The sequence below is a fragment of the Aulonocara stuartgranti genome (genome assembly GCF_965226115.1).
Source record: "Aulonocara stuartgranti genome assembly, chromosome: 3".
NCBI lineage: Eukaryota > Metazoa > Chordata > Actinopteri > Cichliformes > Cichlidae > Aulonocara > Aulonocara stuartgranti.
This window is the reverse complement of record NC_138941.1, coordinates 66,747,008-66,770,341: the sequence shown is the minus strand read 5'-3', so window position 1 is coordinate 66,770,341 and position 23,334 is coordinate 66,747,008. Positions and strand designations below refer to the sequence as shown.

At 39.5% G+C, this 23,334-nt stretch overlaps 2 protein-coding genes and 1 long non-coding RNA gene across 7 annotated transcripts in view; 1 reads left to right on the top strand and 2 right to left on the bottom strand.

Annotated features, from left to right (window-relative positions):
- Positions 1 to 23,334, bottom strand: part of LOC309694419 (CD226 antigen-like) — a 246,042-nt gene that overhangs the window by 47,865 nt on the left and 174,843 nt on the right. The gene's annotated exons all lie outside the window — the stretch shown is intronic.
- Positions 142 to 16,135, bottom strand: LOC309695358 (uncharacterized protein). Of its 5 annotated transcripts, XR_014273128.1 has the most exons (5): positions 15,791 to 16,135; positions 14,064 to 14,145; positions 12,652 to 13,022; positions 1,289 to 1,618; positions 142 to 1,050 (listed from the first exon to the last, which is right to left on the bottom strand). XR_014273128.1 is itself a non-coding variant. In XM_082515951.1 (3 exons), the coding sequence occupies exons 1-3, from the start codon at positions 8,155 to 8,157 to the stop codon at positions 851 to 853; spliced, it is 639 nt and encodes a 212-aa protein (XP_082372077.1). In that variant the 5' UTR covers positions 8,158 to 8,568; the 3' UTR covers positions 142 to 850. The 5 variants fall into 5 exon arrangements, 1 of the variants encoding a protein (XP_082372077.1); XR_014273129.1 differs by lacking the exon at positions 15,791 to 16,135 and having other exon boundaries at positions 14,064 to 14,236; XR_014273130.1 differs by lacking the exons at positions 12,652 to 13,022; positions 15,791 to 16,135 and having other exon boundaries at positions 14,064 to 14,211.
- On the top strand, positions 20,257 to 23,062 carry LOC309696381. Its single transcript, XR_014273449.1, has 4 exons — positions 20,257 to 20,532; positions 21,954 to 22,099; positions 22,196 to 22,288; positions 22,411 to 23,062. It is a non-coding gene; the product is annotated as an uncharacterized lncRNA (long non-coding RNA).

The following is a 23,334-nucleotide window of genomic DNA, read 5'->3' as shown; positions in this document are numbered from 1 at the left end:
GGAAATAGAATTACAACTTCAATCTCACCGCCATTATTTAAAAATCCCTGAAAAATCTGTACTCTGTTCTCCATTAAAATCCCATTTTAGTTCAGGAGTAACATCATTAAATTTGCTTAAATTTGTTTGAGCACATCAAAACAACTTTCCACTCACCAATTTATTACTTCCTGTTAAAGGGAACAGCCTCTGTTACATTTGTTTATCTGCTGCAGGGTATCAACAACAACAAACCCAGCCCCATCATATAGTACGTAAGGTTACTGTAACACCTGATCAATACATGAGAATCCGTTTGATCTTACAAACAGCTGCTAAACCTGAAAAACTCATTCAATGATTCAATGATTCTGATTCCATAACATACAAGACACTGAATTAATTAATACTGAGGGAGCAAACCGTTATTTTTTTCTAAACATCAGTGGAAGTTGAGCTTTGAGTCAAACTGAAAACCTTCTCTAAAATAAAAATAGAAAATCTTAAAATATATATGTAACTTTTCTTTTCGTGAAAACATGAACAAACACATACAAACAAGATCTAAATAAAAAGAACGTAACATGAACGTAACACTGAGATGATCAGCTGACTTGAACAGTTTTGGTGACCTCAACTTGTGTTCTTCTTGGTTTTATAATCACTTTTTTTGAGTCTTACTTCAGGCAAAGTGAAAATATTGTGGGCATGATGTTCACCGCACTGTTATTTCAGCCCAAGTATTTATCAAACCATCGTCCATCCTGGAAAAACTCTTTGGACTCCTCTGTTTTTTTTTACTTGGATGTTATGTTTTAGTCTCTACAGTCACAGATTATCCTTATGTTTGATTTAGCAATGCAGGCTTCTCTTATTCTGTGTGAATAGCTGAGCCATTTCCATGCTGCAGTTCATCAGGAGGCTGGTATGAATGCTGACTCTGTTTTGGTTTTTTACATTTTCTGTATTTCAAAGAACCAACAACAGCAGCAACAAGAAGAACAGCAGCAGAAACTGACAGACCAACTATCAGTCCAACAGCTCCATCCTCTGTGTCTCCTCTTGTCTGACCTGCAGGTGAGAAACAGGTGTGAGGTGTCAGCTGTCAGGTAGGTGATGAGTGAAGAACAGAACAGAATCCATTTCCTCTTCAAACTGCTGTCAGACATTATCTACTGCACTCTGATCACATCACTCAGACCAGCTGCTTTCTACAAAGTCTCATCAACAACATCTTTAGAAACAAACATCAACAACCAGGAAGCAGCTTCACCTCTGATCACACACACACTCAACTCTACTCACTCACCTGAAACAGTCAGGTTGACGGTGTTGATGGTCTCCCATGACCTTGTCTCTCCACTGAAGACACGACACTTGTATGTTCCAGTGTCATTAATCGTCACATTGTTCAGAATCAAAGACACGTCTCCATCCTTCATCTGTCTGTCCTGCAGATCCACCCGGTTCATAAAAGATGGATGTTGACCATCAGGATCAAACTGCTTGTCTCTGTACGAAAGTATATATTCATCTCTCAGGTCAGCTCTGTTCCACTCCACACCTATGATGTTGTTGTTTGGAGCTCGACATGTAAGAATGATGTTCTGCCCAGACTCAGCTGTGATGTTTTTCTGGTCTGAAAGAGGAAACAACACAGAGCAGAGAGGTTATATTACACATTGTTCACACTGACAGTTGCTGTGTTCAGTGATACTGAACAAAATGAGAGCTGTTATCATTGAGAGGATGAGGAGAAGATAAAGGTGCTGCTGAGCTACATTAAGTGAAATCTAAGAGGAGGAAAAAACTGTTTGTTCCAGCTATCATTAAAGCGAAAAATGCTGCAAGCACATTTAGAGCCACTTCACACCCACCCTCAGCAGATCTAACTTTACTTCTATTCCTGCTGAAGCCAAAGTGTCTTTTCTGTTTTTGTGTTTTCTCTCCTTTTATAGTTTGGAGCATTTTTCAAAAAGCCAGAATCTCCTATTTCCATAGCACAGGGTTAGATTTAGTAGAAGGCTTTAACCCTCAGAGGGTTAAAACAGTGCTGTTTGTACCACTTTTTACAATAACCAAAGAGCTCATTATTTATAACAGCAGAAGTCGTATAAACACCAGCGATTCAATGCAGTTTTAAGAAGTGGTCCTTAAAGCTGGAGGTATACAAACTGTGCTGACTACACCCAGAGAGATTTATGATGTAACACATCGCCAGAAATCATGAGGACTTAGGCTACGTTGCTGGGTTTTCGTTTGAAAACGCATCGCTTTCTCTCTGTTTTGGCCTCTTGTCCACACTGAGACGGCGTTTTCGCTGATGGAAAATGCAGCATTTTAGAAACCTCTTGAAAACGCATACATTTGAAAGCTGTTCTTTCACTTCGCAGTGTGAACAGTAAAAACGGAGACTTTCTATAACGATGACGCATATTAGTCATATGATGCAGTCATGTGACCAATTAAAGTAAGATAGCGGAGGGCATTATACAGCAGTTGTTTTGTTCGCTCTCAATTTTGACAGCCCTATTAAAGATTAATATCAGTTTGTACATGCTTCAGATAGCTTTTCTTCAAATTCTTTAATTCTCACTCGCTTTTGCAATTTTGTGTTACTCGTAGCAACAACTCCACTTCATTGTTAGTCCATTTAAAAAGCTATTTTTTTGCTTTTCATCAACATTTTGCCGCGACGTTTCAAAGAGCCGGAAAGTAACCATTTGAATACAAGCGCGCTGATCCACACAGGTATGCACACAGATGTTCACTGCTCGTAGACTTAAATTACACCTTTCTTGGCTGCTACTTCAAAGCACATTGTGCGCTGTCTGTCCTGCGTGCTGCACAACAACATTCAATATTTAGTACTTACTGCTGTTTACACTTAGCTAGATTAATGAGATGGTGTTGTGTTTAGTATGTTGCTTTGGGTTTTTTTTTTGCTTGTTTTCTATTCTTCTTCTCTCAACAGGTGATCCAGGAGATTTTTTTTCCCCTTTCTCACTGTCCCTCTCCCCTTCTGTTTTTCTTTTCCTTCATCTTTCTCTGTCCCTTTCCTATCCCTCACTCATGTCTGTCCCGTCTGTAACAACTGAAAATAAAATAAAATAAATAATAAAAACAAAGATCGACCAAATGGACCAATACGGCAATGCCACGATGATCCATTTGGCAAAGTAAATCCATTGGGTATCCTTGTTGGTCTTCAAACAACAATTCTGATGGCTAAAGAACCAAATGGGACAGGCAAAAAAAAAAAAAAAGAGCTGGAAAGTAAATAAACGGCAAGCATGTGCAGTACTGGAATGTTGCATTTTTGGCCATTTCAATGTGGACGCACACTCTGTGAAAATGACTGAAAACGCTAGTGTGGACGCGGAGCGTTTTCCGACAAAAACGCCTTTTTCAAATCTATCCAGGCTACTGGTACACGGGTTAGAGCTGGGCGATATATCGAGTTTTTAAAAAATATCGATATATTTTTATACGAGATATAAGATGTGACAATATCCTTTATATCGATATAGTCTATGTTACGTTATAATTATACTTGTGGAGCCGCAAGTTTGCATCTCTTTCGTCCACTTTCGTCTTTACAACATTACTCGGCCTCGCCTCTCCTTCACTGAATGTTAGGTTTGTAGCATAAACCTATTCGCTGGAACGTTAAGACAATATAATTACACTGCAAGCAAGACACAAGTAGGCAAACTTCTTCATGGTACTCGTGCACGGGAGAGAACCGGACAGGCACCGTTCCTTCGCTTGACCCCAGTAGCTCTCGTCCGTTCTCCCATACACTGTCCTTTTATTGAGGTTACATGAATATGCATAGGTTCATTAACATACGACGTCTACATACAAACAAAGAGTACCTTGCCTGTGTGTGTGTGTGTGTGTGTGTGTGTGTGTGTGTGTGTGGGGACTGCTGATCAAAGGGTCAAACATCCTTGGTCAGGAAGAGGATAGCCTCCCCCTCACCCTAGATGGTTCATCCTAGATAACACGGTGAGGAAGTCCTGCAGTTCATCTAAACAAAGAGCACTTAGACTAGAACAGACGCAACTACGTTAATCCTACCATAAAATAATAAGACACGGTATGACCTCTCATGCTCCCAAAGTGCTGTCTAATACACACAAAGTTTGCAGACTATCAAGGATCAAAACCTCTACCAATCTACAACTAATTACAAAACTCTAAGCATATATAAGTAAATATTTCTAAGCATAAATGACAATCAACAATACAAATCTAACACTGAACACAACTCCCCCTCCTCCCCCATCGCTTCACCTGCAGGAAGCGACAAGATGGACACGGCAAATCTCCGTTAACGAGTTACTGCGCATCGCCCCGTGCGTGGGGCTGGACGGCGTCAACGTGTTAGCTAGCTAACCACGCTAACGAGCTAACCACGCTAACGCCATGCAGCCCAGAGGTGCTGCACGGCCTAAAATCCTTTCATTTTCTCAAAAGTTGACAGCGCGCCTTATGTATGAATTCTGGTTGTGCTTGATGGCCGCGAACCGATTTTATGTGGTACACAGCGCTCAGCAATCTGTCAAAAAATGTTTTAGTACGACTTTGGTAAGCTACGGAGCTGCACCGCTTGATGGATTGTCAGAGCATTACGGCTGAGCCTCGCGGAGTGATACGTACTGTGCTTCAACGTAATATTACCCTACTGTGTATAAGGACCATAAATGGCACCTGTTAAGAGACGTAGTTACGAAGAGGATTTCAAACTCAATGCTGTCAGTCACACAGTAGAAGTTGGGAACAGAGCAGCTGTGAAATCTGTCTTTGTTATTGTGCTCAGCGTCTTTTAGTTTACATTTCGACTGTTTGACAATTTTGACAATTGTGAGCTTTTTGTTATGCACAAAAACAACACTGTTTTCTTTTATTTATGGAGCATTATTATTTAATAAATGCTCATAATTTATTTTTGAGTAAATTTTCGCCCAGCCCTAACACGGGTATTTTTGAAAACAGAGATTTTTTCCATTTTAATTTTTTTAAATCCCACGCCCAAACCCGTGAAGGAAAACGCTGCCAGGAACATGCCAAAGCAACAGTGTAGAAATGTTGGCCAATCAGAAGTCTAGAAGCCTGGGTGGGAAAGAGTAAACAAAGATGGTGCATAGAAGCAGAACTGAGTCCTATGTGTGGAGCGACAGTAACTGTATGTGTATATGTAAGCATTTAAACACTGCAGAGAGTACAATTAACACTAACAGTATTTTCTGTAAGTCCGCCCTTGTAACATCAAAAAAGCCGCACACCTTTGACGTTGCGTTTTCTCCGTTTTCTTCGTCCACACATAAACGCAAAAACTTGAGTTTTTGAAAATCTCCACCCTGGCAGGAGTTTCTAAAAATCTCTGTTTTCAGTGACCGAAAACATAACATAACTTTTACTCGATAGAGAAATTAAGCTATCGCGATAGACCTCGCCGCTCTTGTCCTCTTAAAAAAAAAAGAAAAAAAAAAAAGGTCAGCCAATCCAAATTAAGTAGCGCAGAGCCGAACCAATCACAGCCGCAGCGTCACGTCGCGTGACTTGTTACGTACAGCACAAGTGGGAAGCAGCCAGCGCCTAATGGAGGAAATGAGTGTGCCGACTAGAAAAATCAACCGAGCGTGACCGAAGAGAAAACAGATGATGGTTCCAATGCAGGAGAGATTATCGAACGGAAGAGCCATAGAAGTTCCGTAGTGTGAAGGTATTTCGGCTATTTCAAGTCTGACAAAAAACAGAGTAGCGTGCACTGTAAATTGTGCCGAAAGCAAGTCTGGAAATACAATAAACTGGTGCATGCGTCACACTGTGCGCCACGTTATTGTTTCGGTGAAATGAATAATAATAATGGATTGGATTTATATAGCACTTTTCTAGGCACCCAAAGCGCTTTACAATTCCACTATTCATTCACTCTCACATTCATACACTGGTGGAGGCAAGCTACAGTTGTAGCCACAGCTGCCCTGGGGCAGACTGACAGAAGCGAGGCTGCCATATCGCGCCATCGGCCCCTCTGGCCAACACCAGTAGGCAAGTAGGGTAAAGTGTCTTACCCAAGGACACAATGACCAGGACAGATAGCCCAGGGATCGAACCAGCGACCTTCCGGTTACAGATGCGAGTCCCAACCCCCTGAGCCACGGTCACCCTGTAGAATTTCTACAATACTGTTAATTCTACTCTCTGCAGTGTTTAAATGCTTACATATACACACAGTTACTGTCCCTCCACACATACGACTCTGTTCTGCTTCTATGCCCCAGCTTTGTTTACTTTTTCCCACCGAGGCTTCTAGACTTCTGATTGGCCAACATTTCTGCACGGTTAGGAATCTAGCGCCACCTGCTGCTTTGACATGTTCATAGCAGCGTTTTCCTTCATTTCTGTCTTTATGTGTGGACGGGATTATTTTTTAAAACGAAAACGGAAAATCTCCGTTTTCAAAAATACCCGTGTACGTGTGGACGTAGCCTCAGTCTCTGACTGGAAGCGCTAATTCGTCATTCGGCTTTTGTCAGACTAAAGTAACTGTTAAAACTGTTTGAAAAGCTAAGCTATACAACAAGGAGAGATTGAGAATTTCCTTTTAGTTCTCAGTTTATTTGATATTGACAAAAGTTAGTCAGTTTTGTCTGTTCTTCTGTAAAACAAACTAAGATTTATTTTTAGAATTAATATTTTGTTTCTAAGTGGAATTGACAATTTAGTCTGTTTCGTTTGTTCTATTTTGAAACTTAAACGCTTTAGCGGCTGCCTTTCGTGTAGTTTGCAATATTTGCCTTTATTTATCTGAAAAAGTCTCATGTTCCTTAAGTACATCTACCCTGTTGAACTTATTATGGGAAATAAATATTTAAATCAAAACAAGCTGCTGATTATTTCACATTTTACTTGTGAGCAACGGCACATTTAAATCTTACAAATATAGTTATTTGGCTTATATCGTGATAGATATCGTTATCGCCTGAAATGAAAAAAACATATCGTGATATGAAAAAATCTCATATCGCCCAGCTCTATTTACGTGTGGACGAAAGGTGCAAACGCATCGAAAAATCTGCGTTTTCAAAAATCTCCGTGTACGTGTGGACGTAGCCTTAAACTCATCTAACCTCCCTCGTCATTGTCCTGTAATCAGCACAATAAGGCAAACATCTCCACTGAGACCAATTAATGCAGTGACACCTATAGCCTGGGGAAAACTGCTAGATATCCTGTAGTCCAGATGATAGATGGGAGTGGCTGGATGCATGTTGGTAGACAAGAAACCAGAAGATGAAAGAGTTTGAAGGCTGATCTAATTTAAGTGGAAATGGACTAAATGGTCAAATTGATTTCATATCCACAGAGTGCTCACCTGTCCTACCTTTCACGCCACAAAGCTGCATTTTAGCCACATTACAGTTGTCTCCCTCAACTAGCGTGCAGTTACCTTGTTGTGGTTCACAGTCCAACAACAGCTACAAGGGATTCACCTACACATACATCAGGCTTAGCATGCAGCACAACAAGAACAGGCGGACTCTTCTGTATCAACTATATTAACATCTGAAGCTGTGCCTTTACAGCCCTCTGCATCTACAATTCCTGTGATCTTTACTCATCTTTTACTAGTGCAGCCTCTTCCTCCTGCTTCACCGCAGCCTCCAGCTACTGTTATGATGCCGCAAGATGCCAATCTATAGAACGTATGTGGATAAGTGTCGCCACTCAAACAATATCGCTTCATAATCGCTGATAAGGAGACGAAGTCAAAAGCCAAGAAGCCAAGACTTATAGTGAGCTCCTCAGATGTTGACAGTCTACTCCACTGTCACATCCACCTGTCCATTATCCTGCACCATCACATCTACAGCACTCCTACCCAGCACCCTTTTCTGCAACTCCTTGCTTTCTCTCATCTAACAAGTATGATGGAGATGATAATTGCTTCATCATATGTGAGCCAAATTCCTGCGGTCAGAGGATTTAGGTCGGTTCTATCCTGCAGTGTTCCAACAAGTCTTCACACACTAAGCCGGTTTTATTGTCCCACAAACCTGTCCATCCACTTTTTGGTTGAGGAGGGTCACCCGCCCCAGATGTACTCAGGGGCGGTTCTACAAGATCCTGACTGTACGGCATTGGAAGCCAGATGACGTAGGCCATTTCTGAATGTTCATTGGTTGGCAGGTGAAAAAAGAGCAGGAAGTGATAGCAGAGTTTACAAAGAACAAGAGAACCTAAAAAACTTCAAAGATCAAAAACTAAAGCACGAAAAGCAAAGACAGTGACTGTAGCGATACTTGTCTTTGTTTTTAACACTCGGGAGCTTTTGGTATGTTAGCCTTCGCTCTGCTCCCCGGCTGGCTGACAGACCACAAACAACACGAGCAACAGACGCCACAGACCGATTAAAGCACAGAATCTGTGCACTGCCATCATTTCAACCACAGATCTCACTTTAGTCAGAAGGACAGTCCCCACAGTGGTACAGATAGCAAACATGCTAACTCTACGATAAAACAAGTAGACCCCACCCAGCCTCGTGATGCGTTCACGGACACAAACAAATGGAATCGACATGAAACAAATTATTTGTGAAGTAAACGACAAAGATACCATTTTTTCCTTTTTTATCTCAGAGGGGAAAATTTTGGTTTATTAATCTCACCTGCCGAGACAAACACGAAGATGCCAAAAAACAGGAAAGTGGAGCAGAGTGACGCAGTTACAGACATTTCCGTGTTCTTCTTTCTGATGATTGGACAAGTTTGTTCTAAATGTGCTAGTCTGATGATGTTTTCTGCGAATAACAGACTATGACTTTTAAAAAGTAACTACGGTAGATTCAATTTAAAGTTTAAGCAAGACAAAGATTATTTTAGCTTCAGCCGATCGTTTCAACTTCAAACTTGCGCTTCAGTTCTCTTAAGGTAGTCGCATTTAAGTGACGTCAGGTTCGCTGAGCTATACGATCAAAAAGTGAGTCATAAGAAAAGAGGTGAAAACTAAAACAGCTCTGAGTGTTTCTTGAATGATCTCCGTAACCGCTCTCATCCATAAACAATCAGCTCCATGCTAGAGACCAAAGGACTTTAAAATCGTTCCACTATACAACAATGTAAATATATAAAAATGAAGCCCTCAAACACTTTCCTGATTGGCGTCCTGTCTAACTTCTTAATAAGGACTAGAAAGTTTCTACCCAAATATTTGCTCATACAATTAAGGTAGCTTTAGCTTTCGTAACTGATGAGACACAAACAGAGGAATTGGTATATCTCTGATCATAGAATAGTATTAGACCTTATTGATTATTTACTTCTCATTTGATTTCTACAAAACTTTTGATTCCATCCACAAAAAAAAAAAAAAAAAACATTCTGCACTTGATAGGTTTAGCTTAGCGTTTCTTCTATAACACTATCAAGAAATGTACACAAATGTGAATTGCTTTACAAAACTGAAGTCTTTATTTTCTAAAGCATTAGATTCCACTAAATGTGAACAAAACTTTTAAAGACTCCATCAACCATGAAACTGTGAAAATAACTCAGTTTCTTAAATAAAATCTGCACTGTTTATTTACGATGCAATTAGTTCTTTGTAAAATGTCAAAATGTTAGTAATTATTTTTATTTTTATCTTAACCTTGTTTCTATCTTACTTCACTATATTGTGAAATTATAAAGAACACCATTATGAATCCCTTCCCAATATTCTAAATGTTATTTATAATGTCCATCCATCCATCCATCCATCCATTCATCCATCCATACATTTTCTTCCGCTTATCCGGGGCCGGGTCGTGGGGGCAGCAGCCCAAGCAGAGAAGCCCAGACCTCCCTCTCCCCAGCCACTCTACGTGTGACCAAGAGGAATCATTAAATGTTAACTTCCTGTCTTTTTGCTGGCAGTGAGTTAACACTAGAAATGAAATTGTTATAGTGTCAGTGGCTGCTGTTTCATAAATTTTACTTTGAGCCAGTGCTTAAATACAAGTATGTGTAGCTTATACTTTATAAGATAAGCATAAGAAATCTATACTTATTTTTTTCAAAAGTTAAACTTCTTGAAATGTATTATATTGAGGTAACACTGACTGAGATACTACGTTGAATTATTCTAGCTGAACTATTAAAAATATTCTCAAACTGAAAATATGTTTGTGTACTATACACTATCGAGTAAAATATATATATTACCACATAGAGGACATTTAGTGAGGAAACACAAGCAGGACAACCAACCGCATGTAAAACATGAGAAGCAGCAAATAGTCCAGGAAGAAAGAGAGGCAGACAGATTATGTGACTCCTGCCAGCACTTCTCCTAAATCACATGACTGCAATCAGATTGACATGATCTTCCTCTTTATACTGTGTCAGTCTGACAGTTTTTGGTTCTTCAGATGATAAAGCATATTGAATGAGCTCAACAACTTTTATGCTCGTTTTGAGCGAGGGAACCCCACAACCACAACCAAAGCAGACATGACGCCAGACCACCAACCTATGACTCTCTCCCCCACCGATGTAGGAGCGGTGCTGAGCAGGATCAATGTCCACAAGGCTGCAGGCCCTGATGGCATCCCCGGGTGTGTTCTCAGAGCGTGTTCTGGGGAGCTTGCAGGAGTGCTCACAGACATATTCAATCAGTCCTTGGCCCACGCTGTGGTACCGGCCTGCTTCAAATCCACCTCCATCGTCCCGATACCCAAAAACTCCAACCCATCTTGCCTCAATGATTACCGCCCAGTAGCACTCACCCCCATCATCACTAAGTGCTTAGAGCGACTGGTCCTAGCACACTTCAAATCCTGTCTCCCCCCCACCCTGGACCCCCACCAATTCGCATACCGCCGGAACAGGAGCACAGAGGATGCAGTCTCCATCGCAATGCACTCTGTCCTCTCACACCTGGACAACAACAACACCTACGCCAGAATGCTGTTTATAGACTTCAGTTCAGCGTTCAATACAATCCACCCCTCACAACTCATCAGGAAACTGACAGACCTGGGCATCAGTTCCCTCATCTGCAAATGGTTACTGGACTTCCTGACCAACCGCCCCCAACATGTCCGGCTGGATAACCGCTGCTCATCTACCATCACAATGAACACCGGTGTACCACAAGGCTGTGTGATGAGCCCTTTCCTCTACTCCCTCTTCACCCACGACTGCAGACCTGCTGATGGTTCCAACACCATCATTAAGTTTGCAGATGACACCACGGGAGGAGGTGGATCGTCTGGCTGAGTGGTGCGACAGAAACAACCTGCTGCTTAACACCGAGAAGACCAAGGAGCTCATCGTGGACTACAGGAGGAATGCTGACCCACATCCACCCATCCACATTAAGGGGACGGCTGTGGAGCGTGTGAGCAGCTTCAAGTTCCTGGGAGTCCACATCTCCGAGGATCTCACCTGGACGACCAACTGCTCCAAGCTGGTCAAGAAGGCTCACCAGCGCCTCTTCTTCTTGAGGACTCTGAGGAAGAACCACCTGTCCTCAGACATCCTGGTGAACTTCTATCGCTGCACCATCGAGAGCATCCTGACCAACTGTATAACAGTCTGGTACGGGAACTGCTCTGCCTCGGACCGGAAGGCGTTGCAGAGGGTCGTGAAAACTGCCCAGCGCATCGCCGGAGCACCACTTCCTGCCATAAAAGACATCTACAGGAAGCGGTGTCTGAAAAGGGCTGGGAAAATCATCAAAGACCCCAGTCACCCATCACATGGACTCTTCACCCTCCTGCCCTCTGGGAGGCGCCACAGGAGCCTCCGGACTAAGACCACCAGGTACCGGAACAGCTTCTTCCCCACAGCTGTCAGACTCCTGAACTCTGCCTCCTGACATCTGACCCACGTTAAACTCATGGACTGAACATACACACACCCACAATGGACAACTGTACCCTCAAACACACAATAATAACATGGACTGAACCACCACTCACAACCACTAGCACTTTATATAGCCTCTGTAGGAATTATATCTCACTTATCTTAACTGCACTACTGTATAGCTCTGTGTAAATAATCATTCTGTACATTCGATAATTTTTAACCCTACAACTGTTTACAACTTGCATAGTTCCCATTTCTGTATAGCTGTATATCTCAGATTTCTGTAAAGTTATTTATTTCATATTCTGTATAGTTTTTCATATTTATATCCTGTACATAGCTTGTACTCACTACAGCCTGTACATACTTATAGTTATAGAATATTCACAACATACTTCATACCGTGTACATTATAACATACCATAATAGACCCATTTCTGTAATATACTCACATATCTATATTATTGCTAATATATATTGTAATATATCTATATCACTAAAGCACTTCTGGATGGATGCAAACTGCATTTCGTTGCCCTGTACCTGTGCATGTGCAATGACAATAAAGTTGAATTCTAATTCTAATTCTGAATCCATTTAATATGATGGGGTTTTTTCAGTCAACAGTAAATAACATGCTTCACACTAACTCTGCATGACATTCATCTGTAACCAGTAAAGTGAAGCTTTAATCCTGGTCCAGATGGGTTCACATGAACAATCTGTTAATCTACTGAAGCTCACAGACTTCAGTCAACCTGTCAGATTATCTAAAAAACGGAAAGACGTCATTTTAAACACTTACTGTTGTTCTGAAGGATCTCTGAAGCCCCCCAACACTCTTCTGCTCATCAGGATGGAAAAAATAGGATTTACATGAATCAATCCTTCCATTTTCTTCTGTTTATATGGGGGCAGCAGCCTAAGCAGAGAAGCCCAGTCCTCCCTCTTCCTACTGACAAAAGATATAATCTCTCCAGCGTGTCCTGGGTCTGCTGCGTGGTCTCATTCCAGTGAGATATCCAAAGAACATCTCACCCAGGAGGCGTCCAAGACGAATCCTAGTCAGATGCCCAAACCACCTCAACTGGCTCCTTTCGATGTGGAGGAGCAGCATCTCTATTCTGAGCCTCTCCCGGATGGCTCAACTCCTCACCCCATCTCTAAGCGACAGATCTGGTTTACAAAAGTGAATGTTTCCAACTAAAACTGTAAAGATGATCTGTAACAAGTTTCCTCTGTAGCAAACTGACTGAGCTGACCAGTAAACTGCTGTTTTAAACAGACACACCCAGATCTGAGATCTTGCCACAGAGAAACCACTGTACGCTCAGATATTTGATTAACAAATTTTAAAAATGCAAACTAAGGTGTGACCATAACAGGAAGTGAACTTATTTCACTGACACAGGTAGATGTGGAGACAACTTCCCACTGCACTCTGTGAATTTACATCAACTTGTTCTAATGAATAACAATAAAACCCCATGTTAACATGCTTAGGCTCACATAAAATATACACTATTTATATTTAATTGTACACACACACAACTCAAAAACCTCACATGAGAATTAAGGTCTCTGTTGGGGCAGTATTTACTTTTATGGGAGCAAAATTATACATTTTTTATATATTCCTTAGTTTTCTTTGTTCTGGTTAAATGTACAGAAATTTGTAGTGCAACAAGCCTCAGATAAGAGCAGCATGACAGATGTTTACTTTGATTAGATGAACAGTATTTAGGAGGAGGAAATGGATAATAGGTATTGATAACTGGAGACGAACAACTTAAGCATATTATATATAATATTATATTACAGCATATGTTTAACTGATATTATCTTATAATACTATGAACCAGGATAATTTGATAAATATGAATGCAAACAATTTATTCAACGTTTTAAAGATAAAATTAATTTTAGGAAAAATTTGTCCTCATTTGACCTTAAAGAAAAGGTCAGAGGTCCAAAGTAACATTATATATATGGAATCCCAGATATTATTCCCTACAAGCTGGTACACGTCAATACAAACAAACGTTTACGTTTTATTGAACTTTGACAGACATGCTAGTGCTACTAAACACATAACCTCCTTGGTGAAGGTAACAACAGCAATAGATGCAGAAAAAAATGTTCACAAATGTAAGAAAACAAACAAAAATATTATTAGTAAAAATCTTAAACACACTGACTGTGATCAAAGCCACTTACTTTATTCTGTTCTTGTCTCCATCTGGTAGTTTTTCTCAGCATAACGTCATCGGCTCATAACCACAATCATGTCAGGAAACATCTTCAGGGTTGAAAAACAGATTTAAATCAGAAAAAAGTTACAATTAATTTAAAATAAAAATTAATCAGTTTTACACTGCCCACTCCAGCTGTCAGGGTTTAAAGACAAAACTGCCAAGTCTGTGAACGTCTGTGAGAACAGAAACAAGTAGTGGTTTGTGCTTTCTCAGTAAACTGAAGGCTCATATGACTACGTGAGATATGTGGCTGCTCAAAACAAGTTACAGCAAAGATCTATTCTTGCCTACATTTCCTGAAAAAATTAAAACAATAACACATGGATCTGATAGTGTTTACTCTGAAAACATCTGGAGGAATCTTTAAAGTCAGCTTTGAGTTTGTGGAGAAGTGAGTCTCAGAAAGACGTGAAAACTCTTCATGAAGTCGTCACCTCAGACTGATCTGATCAATCAATAAATCAATAATTTACTGATTACAATTGTCCGATCATCAGCAGCACTGAGCATGTGTGTGTTTGCATGTATGTGTGTGTGTGTTCATCAGTATCCTGGTCAGACTGGTTCAGTGAGTATTATTGGTACAGATGGACTCATTCATTTCCTGCTAGTGTGTACAGTTTACGTACATCATCATCTGTAAAACAAGCTCTACCTAAACATGGAGCTATTTTTAAAATGTTTCTGTTGTTTTGTCATCATCTCTCTGTTTGTGAAGTGATATCAAAGATTATTGTTAATGTGTGTACTTGTGAATATTCACTTCCTTTCTCTGTGCTGAAGTGGGAGAACAGAAAAAAGAAGCTGTTGTCAGATTAACAGTAAACACTTTGGAATTAGTGACTGGAAATAAAACAGAAACAGTGTTTCAGGGGATTTTAGCACATTTGTATTTCTTTAAAATGAACAATTACATAACCATAAAACATTTGAGCTTTGATACATTCTAATTACTTAAAACCAACAAAGAGCTTTGATTTCCTATGTGTGAGATTTGTTGTAAAGGGCAGAAGAAAACTTCAGATCTCTTTGAGTCCATCAAAAAGTGCAAAGCTGAGCAGACAGCTGCACCTACATAATAATCTGTAAGTAACTGTGTAAACATTTGCTGCATTATTCTTTATTTGACTTAAAGTCCAAATACTAAAACTGAAAATATTTTAAGTCACCAATTCCCAAAAAACAAGGGTGGTGTTCCTCCCACTCAACAAACAGAAAATCCCACACACGCCACCCAAAGCTAAATCCTCAATCTAATCAATCAAACGCAAAGTGTTAAAGTCAATGTGTGACCCACCTGCCACTGACACACAAACTTCAATAGCTGTGTTTCATAGTTTTTGTAACAGTGACAATAAAGATCTGTTCTTACAGAGCAGTGAATATAGGTCAGAGTAGTCAGTGATATCACCTCCTTTTATTTTTAATTCACTTTTTATATAAATAAATACATTCAGATGAATGTGTAATTTAACACACTTGTGACTAATTTCAGCCTGAATTTCAGTTTTTACTGTTTCCCACCTGTAGTAACTTCATGACTCACTGGGGCATCCAGACTTTCTCCACCCTTATAATATCCAATTCAGTGAAATATACATAGTGATCTTGCCACTTAATAAAATATTTACCTTAATAAGAATAGTGTGGGTGAAGACCTTTGGGTGGCTTGGTAGGTGGAGACGGTACCTGGAGTGGTAGGTGCAGGAGGTCCTGGTCGTGCCATGGCAGGTCCAGGCAGTGCCGAATGTTGCGGATCAGGTTTGGCAGGTGCAGAACCAGATAGCGGAGCGCAGACCTCTGGCTGAGACGTGATATAACCAAACATCGCTGAGGCCTCTGACTGAGACTGCAGCAGGCTCTGGAGATGGGCGTCCTCCAGCCTCAGCTGGAAAGGGACCCATTGGTTTAATTCCCAAAGCGAGTGATGGCATGGAGTCTGTGGCAGGCGGTGGCATGGACCTTTCGAACTGGGATTAGCAGTGTCTGTCCATATTTTTTCCTTTCTCCGAAAGAGCACGAACAAAGTCTCTGTCACTCACCACAGCTGGCTTCTTTGAGGAAGTGTCGATTAGACATGAGCGCTGGTGGCGTAGACGCCAAAATTGCAAGATTAGCAAAAAAAAGTGCAGAACAAAATTTGAAGGACGGCCCCTTACCACGTTCACTGCTTTGCTGCACCAGCCCAGCTACCACACCAAGAACCATTGTTTTCATAAAAGGCGCTTAAACCCAAATGACTTCAGTGGTCATCTGATAGATTTCTGAACGTTAAATCTTGCGTCTCTGTCTAGGAGGACAAACATAAGGGTTAAAAAAGGTGTCTCTGCCCCAGTCCCCAAAGCCAGACCCAAATGCCAATTTGGGTCTGGTGAGGTGAGGTTCCTACTAAGGTTTATTCCTACTAATAACACCAAAACTGAAAGCATTAACTCTGGTGTAAACAAAGACCACAGTAATAAAGAAACAAGCTATTCCAAAGAAGTGCAACCTAGCTCTGTGTGAAACAAAACCAAACTAAACAGCATTTTCAGCACTACACACAAAACCTAATTATTCTCAAAAGACACACAAACTTGATTACTGACGGTTTGGAGGCCAAGAACAGGTCTGCTGCTGTCAGTTGCTGCCATGAGAACAACTGCTGGTTTAAGGGTTTTTAAAACAGCCAGTTGTTAATGGGGAACCAACCAGCAGCTGCCAGGCCAACGCCATCCAAAAACTGCTCCCCAGATCCTCTCATAAAGACCACACATATAAAACACAATCCAGACACATTCATTCAAAATATGGTCAGGGTTCTAACATTAAAGTATTGTCATGTATAAAGCAGGTGTTCTGCTTAGTGCTGTGCAGTACTACAAATTCTGGTATAAGTCTGATACCAAGTAAATCCAGGGTCAATATTCCTGATACCAATATTGATGCTGTTGACCTATAAAGGCAACTTATGTTGGTGAGATGAGTCTGTTGTGATTTATGAGATGAATCATCATCTATTTGTTAGTTCAAAAAACATGCATTGACCACTAAATAATTTAGAGACCTGGAGTGTAAAAGTGTCTGACTCTAAAGTGCTTTGGTTTAGCTGTTGTTGTTTAAAAGAATATAAACAAACAAAATAAATTTTCCATAGTGCGTCTCTGATGTAACACCCAGTTTTACCAGTAGGTGGCAGCAGACCTCATATGTGAATCATTCCCTTTTGAAGCTTCACTGTCATCCCTCACAATCTCATTCACAAGCTGGCACGAAGCGGATTATAGGAGAGAGGTCTGGTCTGGTGTCATGGTGTGAGGACAACAACCTCACCCTCAACACTGACAAGACAAAGGAGATGATTGTGGACACGAGGAAGAAGAGTAGAAGACCTCACCTGGACACTGAACACCACACAGCTGACATCTTGCTTGAAACCCATAGAACCACATGAATAACACAGAATAAAATCTTTTAATGCAGATAAAGTTAATAGCTGGGGAAAAAGAAGATGGTGTTTAAGGCACATTTGAAATAAAAAACAACAAGGAAACTTAACTGTGTCCATAAAACACAAACATATGTTTATTGTTATTGATGATTTTACAAGAAAATAGAATTTTAAAACTCCAGGTAAAAATACATACTCATATATATATTTTTTTATCATAGTTGTTCAGGTAAGTAAAAAAAAATTAAAATAAAGAACAACATGTGGATGTCCTCTGGTCTGAGGGGGGGGACCAGTTAGAAACCATCAGCTGGACGTCAGTGGTTGGACTGGTGGACTACTTCAGTGAAGAGTAGACCAGGTTTGGCTTTGGTCTAAAGTCTGAATACAAACACAGTTCAAACAACAGGAAACATGATTACAAGCTTTGTAGTTCCATCAAGACCTCCAGTCTCCACCTCTCTGCATCACACAGTCCCAGTTCAGACGTTACTGGGAACCAGCTCAGATACATATCACAAAGGTTACACACTGCTTTCATTTTAATTTAAAGTTAAATTAACAAAACCCAAACCTTAAACCCACAGAGCTGAAACAATCAGATTTGCATTAAAAAGTCCAATATATGCTGTTTTAGTTCACTTCATTGGTTCTTGGTGACTCCATGAAGGATTTTCAAAATACATTTGAAAAACTGTTGACATGTAAAAGTGTGTAGTTCACCCAGACAGCTATGATAAGCTCCAGTTCCCATGTGACCCTTAATTTGACAACTCAAAAAGAACACAGCTTTATTGCTGGCGAGGAGGTGACACAAATAACAATACAAAACTAAACTGGGGAAAACTAATGCACAAGGAGACAGGGGGAGAAACACACAGCTATAAGGGCTGCCGCAACAGTAACAATGAAAAACACAGGGCTTAAATACATTGAGGGAAAACGAGGGGATTGTGACACAGAAGGAGAGCACAGTTCTCCTTCTGTCTTAGGCTGGACGAGACAAGGGAGGCAAAAAAAAAAAATGACATGAGACACGGACCTTCAAAGTAAAACTGGAAACACGCTGACTGAACTCTAGACATGTAAACTTAACAGACCGGGGAAACACAACATAGGGACCTGAAACATGGGACAGAAAGGCACAGCACACACAACACGGGAAGCCATCACACAAAACCTAAGAACTAAATCCTTGACAACCATAACTGAAACCTAGGGAAAAACAATAATCAAAACAGTACAGCCAAGGACTCAGAACATAAACCATAATATGAAAGTACAAGGCTGGTCACAAGGACCCAGAATTTTTAGGTTTCTGTGTGGATGTAAAAATGCAGCACACTACACTTCACTGTGCCCTACAGCAAAGTTTAATAAAACATATAGAAAGAGACATGGTGTTATTGACTTGTGTTTGTTCATTGAAGCTTGTATATGATTTGTACTATGCTTGAATGAGAAACTGTCTGTTTCCACTCTGGAAGGAGATGACAGATAATCTATGATATCTATAATAATCTATCAATATTTACAGTGAAGCTCTTCATTTCCCGAGGAGCGTTACATGATACAGGGTTTAAAATAATCATTCTTTATCTTATACTGAACCTTTGGTTCGTTCGGGTGCATTATAAACATTAATAATACGCAACCTTTGCCCGTAATAACAGCAATCAACAAGGAGGAGTCGTCCTGGTATTATGTCTCTTCTTTTGATTATATTCACCGCATCTTTTTTAAAGAAAATACCCACTCCGTCGGAGCTGTCTTCCCCTATCGATATTATTGAATGGGCAGTGTTCCACATTTTATTTAATTCACATACATCTACGTGTGTCTTTAATCTCATCTCTTGAAGGCACAAAATATCATAATCAAGTCTTTTTAAGAAATCAACCTTCTTTTTCCTGCTCTTATCTGATTGGAGACCTCTGACATTAAATGTTATTATTTTGATGTTACTCATAGGTTGACTAGAGGAGAGACCATCTCAGAAATATTACTCACGGAGGACTTGGTCTATTATCCTTCCGCTTATCTCTTCCAGAGCTAGAAGCAGAAACGCTCCTTACTGAATTACTGTTCACACAATCACCTCATCATTTAAAAGGTTTGATGTGAGCATGGCCTTTCCAAACCAGTAAATGAATGCTTGTCTGCATTTGAATGGAAAGCAACTGCACCTCTTTTTCTCTTTGGTGTGGCAGCATAATTGTTCATAACTGATGTTTCCTGTTCTCAGTACTGAGTAGCCTGCAGCTGAATAAATATCTGCAGAAAAGAAAAACACAGAAATTACTTCACAACAACAACAACACCGTGAAATAACGTAGCCATGATGGTTATACTGTATGCAGATTAACTAAACATCACCTCTGTCTAAAACTTCAGAGTTAAAGTAAATAAAAAGTGGGGAAACTGCAGTTTAATAGTTTAACTGCAGATTAATGCAAAGTTATGCCACTTTAATATTTTCACATTTTCATAATTGGTGCAAATATGTAAAAAACAAATATGCATAATCTATACATACAAGGTGTTTGTAAAGTGTTTTGTATGTTTGCGTGAGATTCCGTTTCCTAAGTCCTGATTGGTTGGTCAACTATACTGGAGCAAGGAAGTGGGTGTGGTCAGGCCACGGTGGCCCGTGCTCTCCTGGACTGGAGTAAGCTGTTGGATGTCTACAGGTAACAACTAGCTGACAAAGCTTCAGCGACACCCCTGCTGTGGTCTATCCCCACAGTAGCCTCAGTGAAGAAAAAGTCTACTGCCGTGTTTTTCCCGAGGCAGAGTTGGACTGTGGAATTTTTTATGCTAAATTTGAGTTGGACTAGGTTTTTGCACCACCAGTGCGGAGCTGTTTCCTTCTTTGCACCAAGATTTAACAACGTGGTTTGCAGAACTGCTAGCAACACTAAAGAAGTGTTGACTGCTGCAAGCTAGCAAGGATGGTGTGCTGTCAAAATACTCAAGCATCTTCTGCTGAAGCCTGCAACAGGTTAGTTTAATTATTTTCTTTGTGTTCACGTGAGCTGACAAATGTACATGCGGTTATTGTTTAAGTAATCCCTCCTGCTTCACTGATTTATTACCACCTGGCTGAATGGGAAGGGTTTTTGTTGTGTGTCTGGGGATGCATCATCTCCTAGCTTAGGTAAACTATTTTGTTAAGGTATTTAGCATTGCTGGCTTAATAGGGGTTTTATTTTCTTGAGTCAACCACCCACATATTATTGTTGTTTTCTTTTGTGGTGTGTAGTTTATTTGTGGTAAATAAATGCCACCATTTTCCACTATTTTCCTATTTTATTCCTTTTACCACCACTTGATTAAATCCATGGCTGCAACATAAAAATTCTAATTTATTGATTAAGATAGACCTTCTAAGTTGCAAACTTTATTTTTTTTTTTGGGTTGTGTTGAATTAATAATGTTGGTAATTACATTAAATTAATTTTATATGTAATTTGAAATTCCAATGTTAGTGGGTTCAAAATAAAATTCAAGTTGTAATTACTTAAAGAAATTTAATAGATAACTTATTTTTTTTCCACTGTAACTTCTGATTTCAAATTCCTTCCCCTACCGACTTAACTACCACATGTTGCTAATGCTAGCCATTCTAAACTTTAGCACAGGAGAGGATAAGACTTACAAAGTTTCATTTGACAAAAGTCTTCAGCTAGAGAGTGCAACTGTGGCTAGGAAAAGCATGGTTAAAGCTTTGCTACACAGTGCAATCTAATTTCGATCATAGGCTGATTTTGTTTTTCTTTTTACCAAAATTAGAAGCCTTTAAGCTGTGAACAGTTTTGTCAGAGGGATAACCTAGAGGCTTCTTTTTTCTGTCTGGCTCACCTATTTTATATCTTTATAAAACTTGCATGACCTATACGTAATATTACATTGATTTTGGTTAGTATTGTGATACAGCTTAAAGTAAGTATTGTTCTTGATCTTAAGAGTTGTAGCTATCTTTGTTTTGTTTTTTTTGTTTTTGTTTTTTTAAATCAGACTGTGTGAAATATTGTTAAATTCATTCCAATAGCATTATTCTGGCATAGGCTATGTGAATCTACTTAACATTAAGACTTTATGTAAGCAGTTAGTATAGTGTGATAATCTAGGGTCATTAGTGCTTTGTTAAGTTGGGACACAATTTTTACAAAATGGGCTGGGAGTGAACAATGTGTAAATTCGAAACCTCTGCAAAAACAGGGTTGCTAAAACATTAGAGATTACACCACGGTTATGGTGGGGAAGTCTCCCTTGTCTTCACCAAGATTGTTTTTGTTCCCTCAAAACTTGGGGTAGCCTTAGATCACATCTATCCTCTTTAAATAATGTATTAGAGCATTCATTAATGCAGTATAGCTAATAGTCTGCAAGATTTAATTCTTCTGTTTGTGTGGTCTACAGATAAAGGAGGAGTTCAAGAGAATAACCACTGTAAGCCTTGAATGGCTACACTTGACCATTGCACCCCAAAACTGATGGATGTCATTTTATCAAGGGGAGGAGCTAAGGGAGTGAGAATCAGGCAGATCAAGGACATGCTGCTTGAGGTAGGACAACTATTTAGACTTTGGGTAGCTTTGAAATGCACTTTGTTGGCAGTCACCCATGTATTTTATACTCATACTTTATTTTTTCTTAAATAGCACAATACAATTGAAACACGCAGAGAAGTAGCCATCTGCTGCCTTATCACTTTCCTTGGAGAGAAGAAGGAGGACCTTTTCATGGAGTTTGGTGTAAGTAATTCAGCATTGTGTGTGTGTGTGTGTGTGTTCCATTGATCATCTGAATTCATTAAGATTCAGTAAGTATAAAAGTCTAATCTATAATTCACTAACCTATTTTTTTTTTAAAATAGGTTAGTGAATTAACCTATTAATTTCTTAACTTAAGGTTGGCCTTAAGTTAACACTGAAGAACTTAAGGCCAACCTTGAAAGGCAGGTGATGAAAACTGCCATCATCAGTGACCGGTACACCCCTGGATCTAACCATAAGACTGCAACCATCGTGGTGGAGGAAACAAAAATCATGGAGGGCCAGAATTTCCCAAGGTGCTGTGTTTTGCTCATGGGCATAATATATGCTCTCAATCTGAGCGAATGCAAGGATCTGAAATATACTTTTGAAATTGTTCAGAAGCTGTTCCTTGACCTTGATGGAACCATCATTATGTTAAAGATGTTGACTCTGTTTCAAAAATTGGTAACTGTTTTGAATCCTGTATGTGTAACATTGATCTTAAAGGTGTTTGCTGCATTGTGTAATAGAAAGATGCAAGATCTTGTAAAGTTTGTTAGGCATTGAAAGTTAACATTTACTGAACACTTGCATGGAAGTATTACTGTAACAAAATGTTTTCTAAGTAGATTTTTTACCAATTGAACACATTTGTTTCTGTGGTGTTAAATACATAAAGGCATATTTTATAACTTGGCTGTGATGGTATAAATCTAAATTTCTGGTTTATTTTCACTTTGTAAATACAAAGTGTTGAAATGCCTACAGTTAAAAAATAAAGTTTTTTTTGATAATAAAAAAAAAATGTTGAATGAATTCCTTTCTTAAAAGCTATTACAATAAAAAAAAATAAGAGAAAGCTAAAATGATGATAATAATGATGAAAATCAGCAACTTAATATTTTAAATAATGAACTTTAAAAAATTGTTTTTGTAATTGCTGTAATTAATTACATAACACTTAAAATCATTTTAAATAATGTGGAAAAAGTAACTGGAGGAACATAATTTTTATGAGTAAACAACTTAAAACTATGTTTTTA

Excerpts from the sequence above, each read along its gene's own strand:
- LOC309695358 (XM_082515951.1), bottom strand. The coding sequence starts at position 8,157 with ATGGCCTACGTCATCTGGCTTCCAATGCCGTACAGTCAGGATCTTGTA. Across the intron at positions 1,619-8,048 it reads ACCAAAAAGTGGATGGACAG|ACCAGAAAAACATCACAGCT; the intron begins GTTTGTGGGACA and ends TTCCTCTTTCAG. Across the intron at positions 1,051-1,288 it reads CGTCAACCTGACTGTTTCAG|GTCAGACAAGAGGAGACACA; the intron begins GTGAGTGAGTAG and ends TCTCACCTGCAG.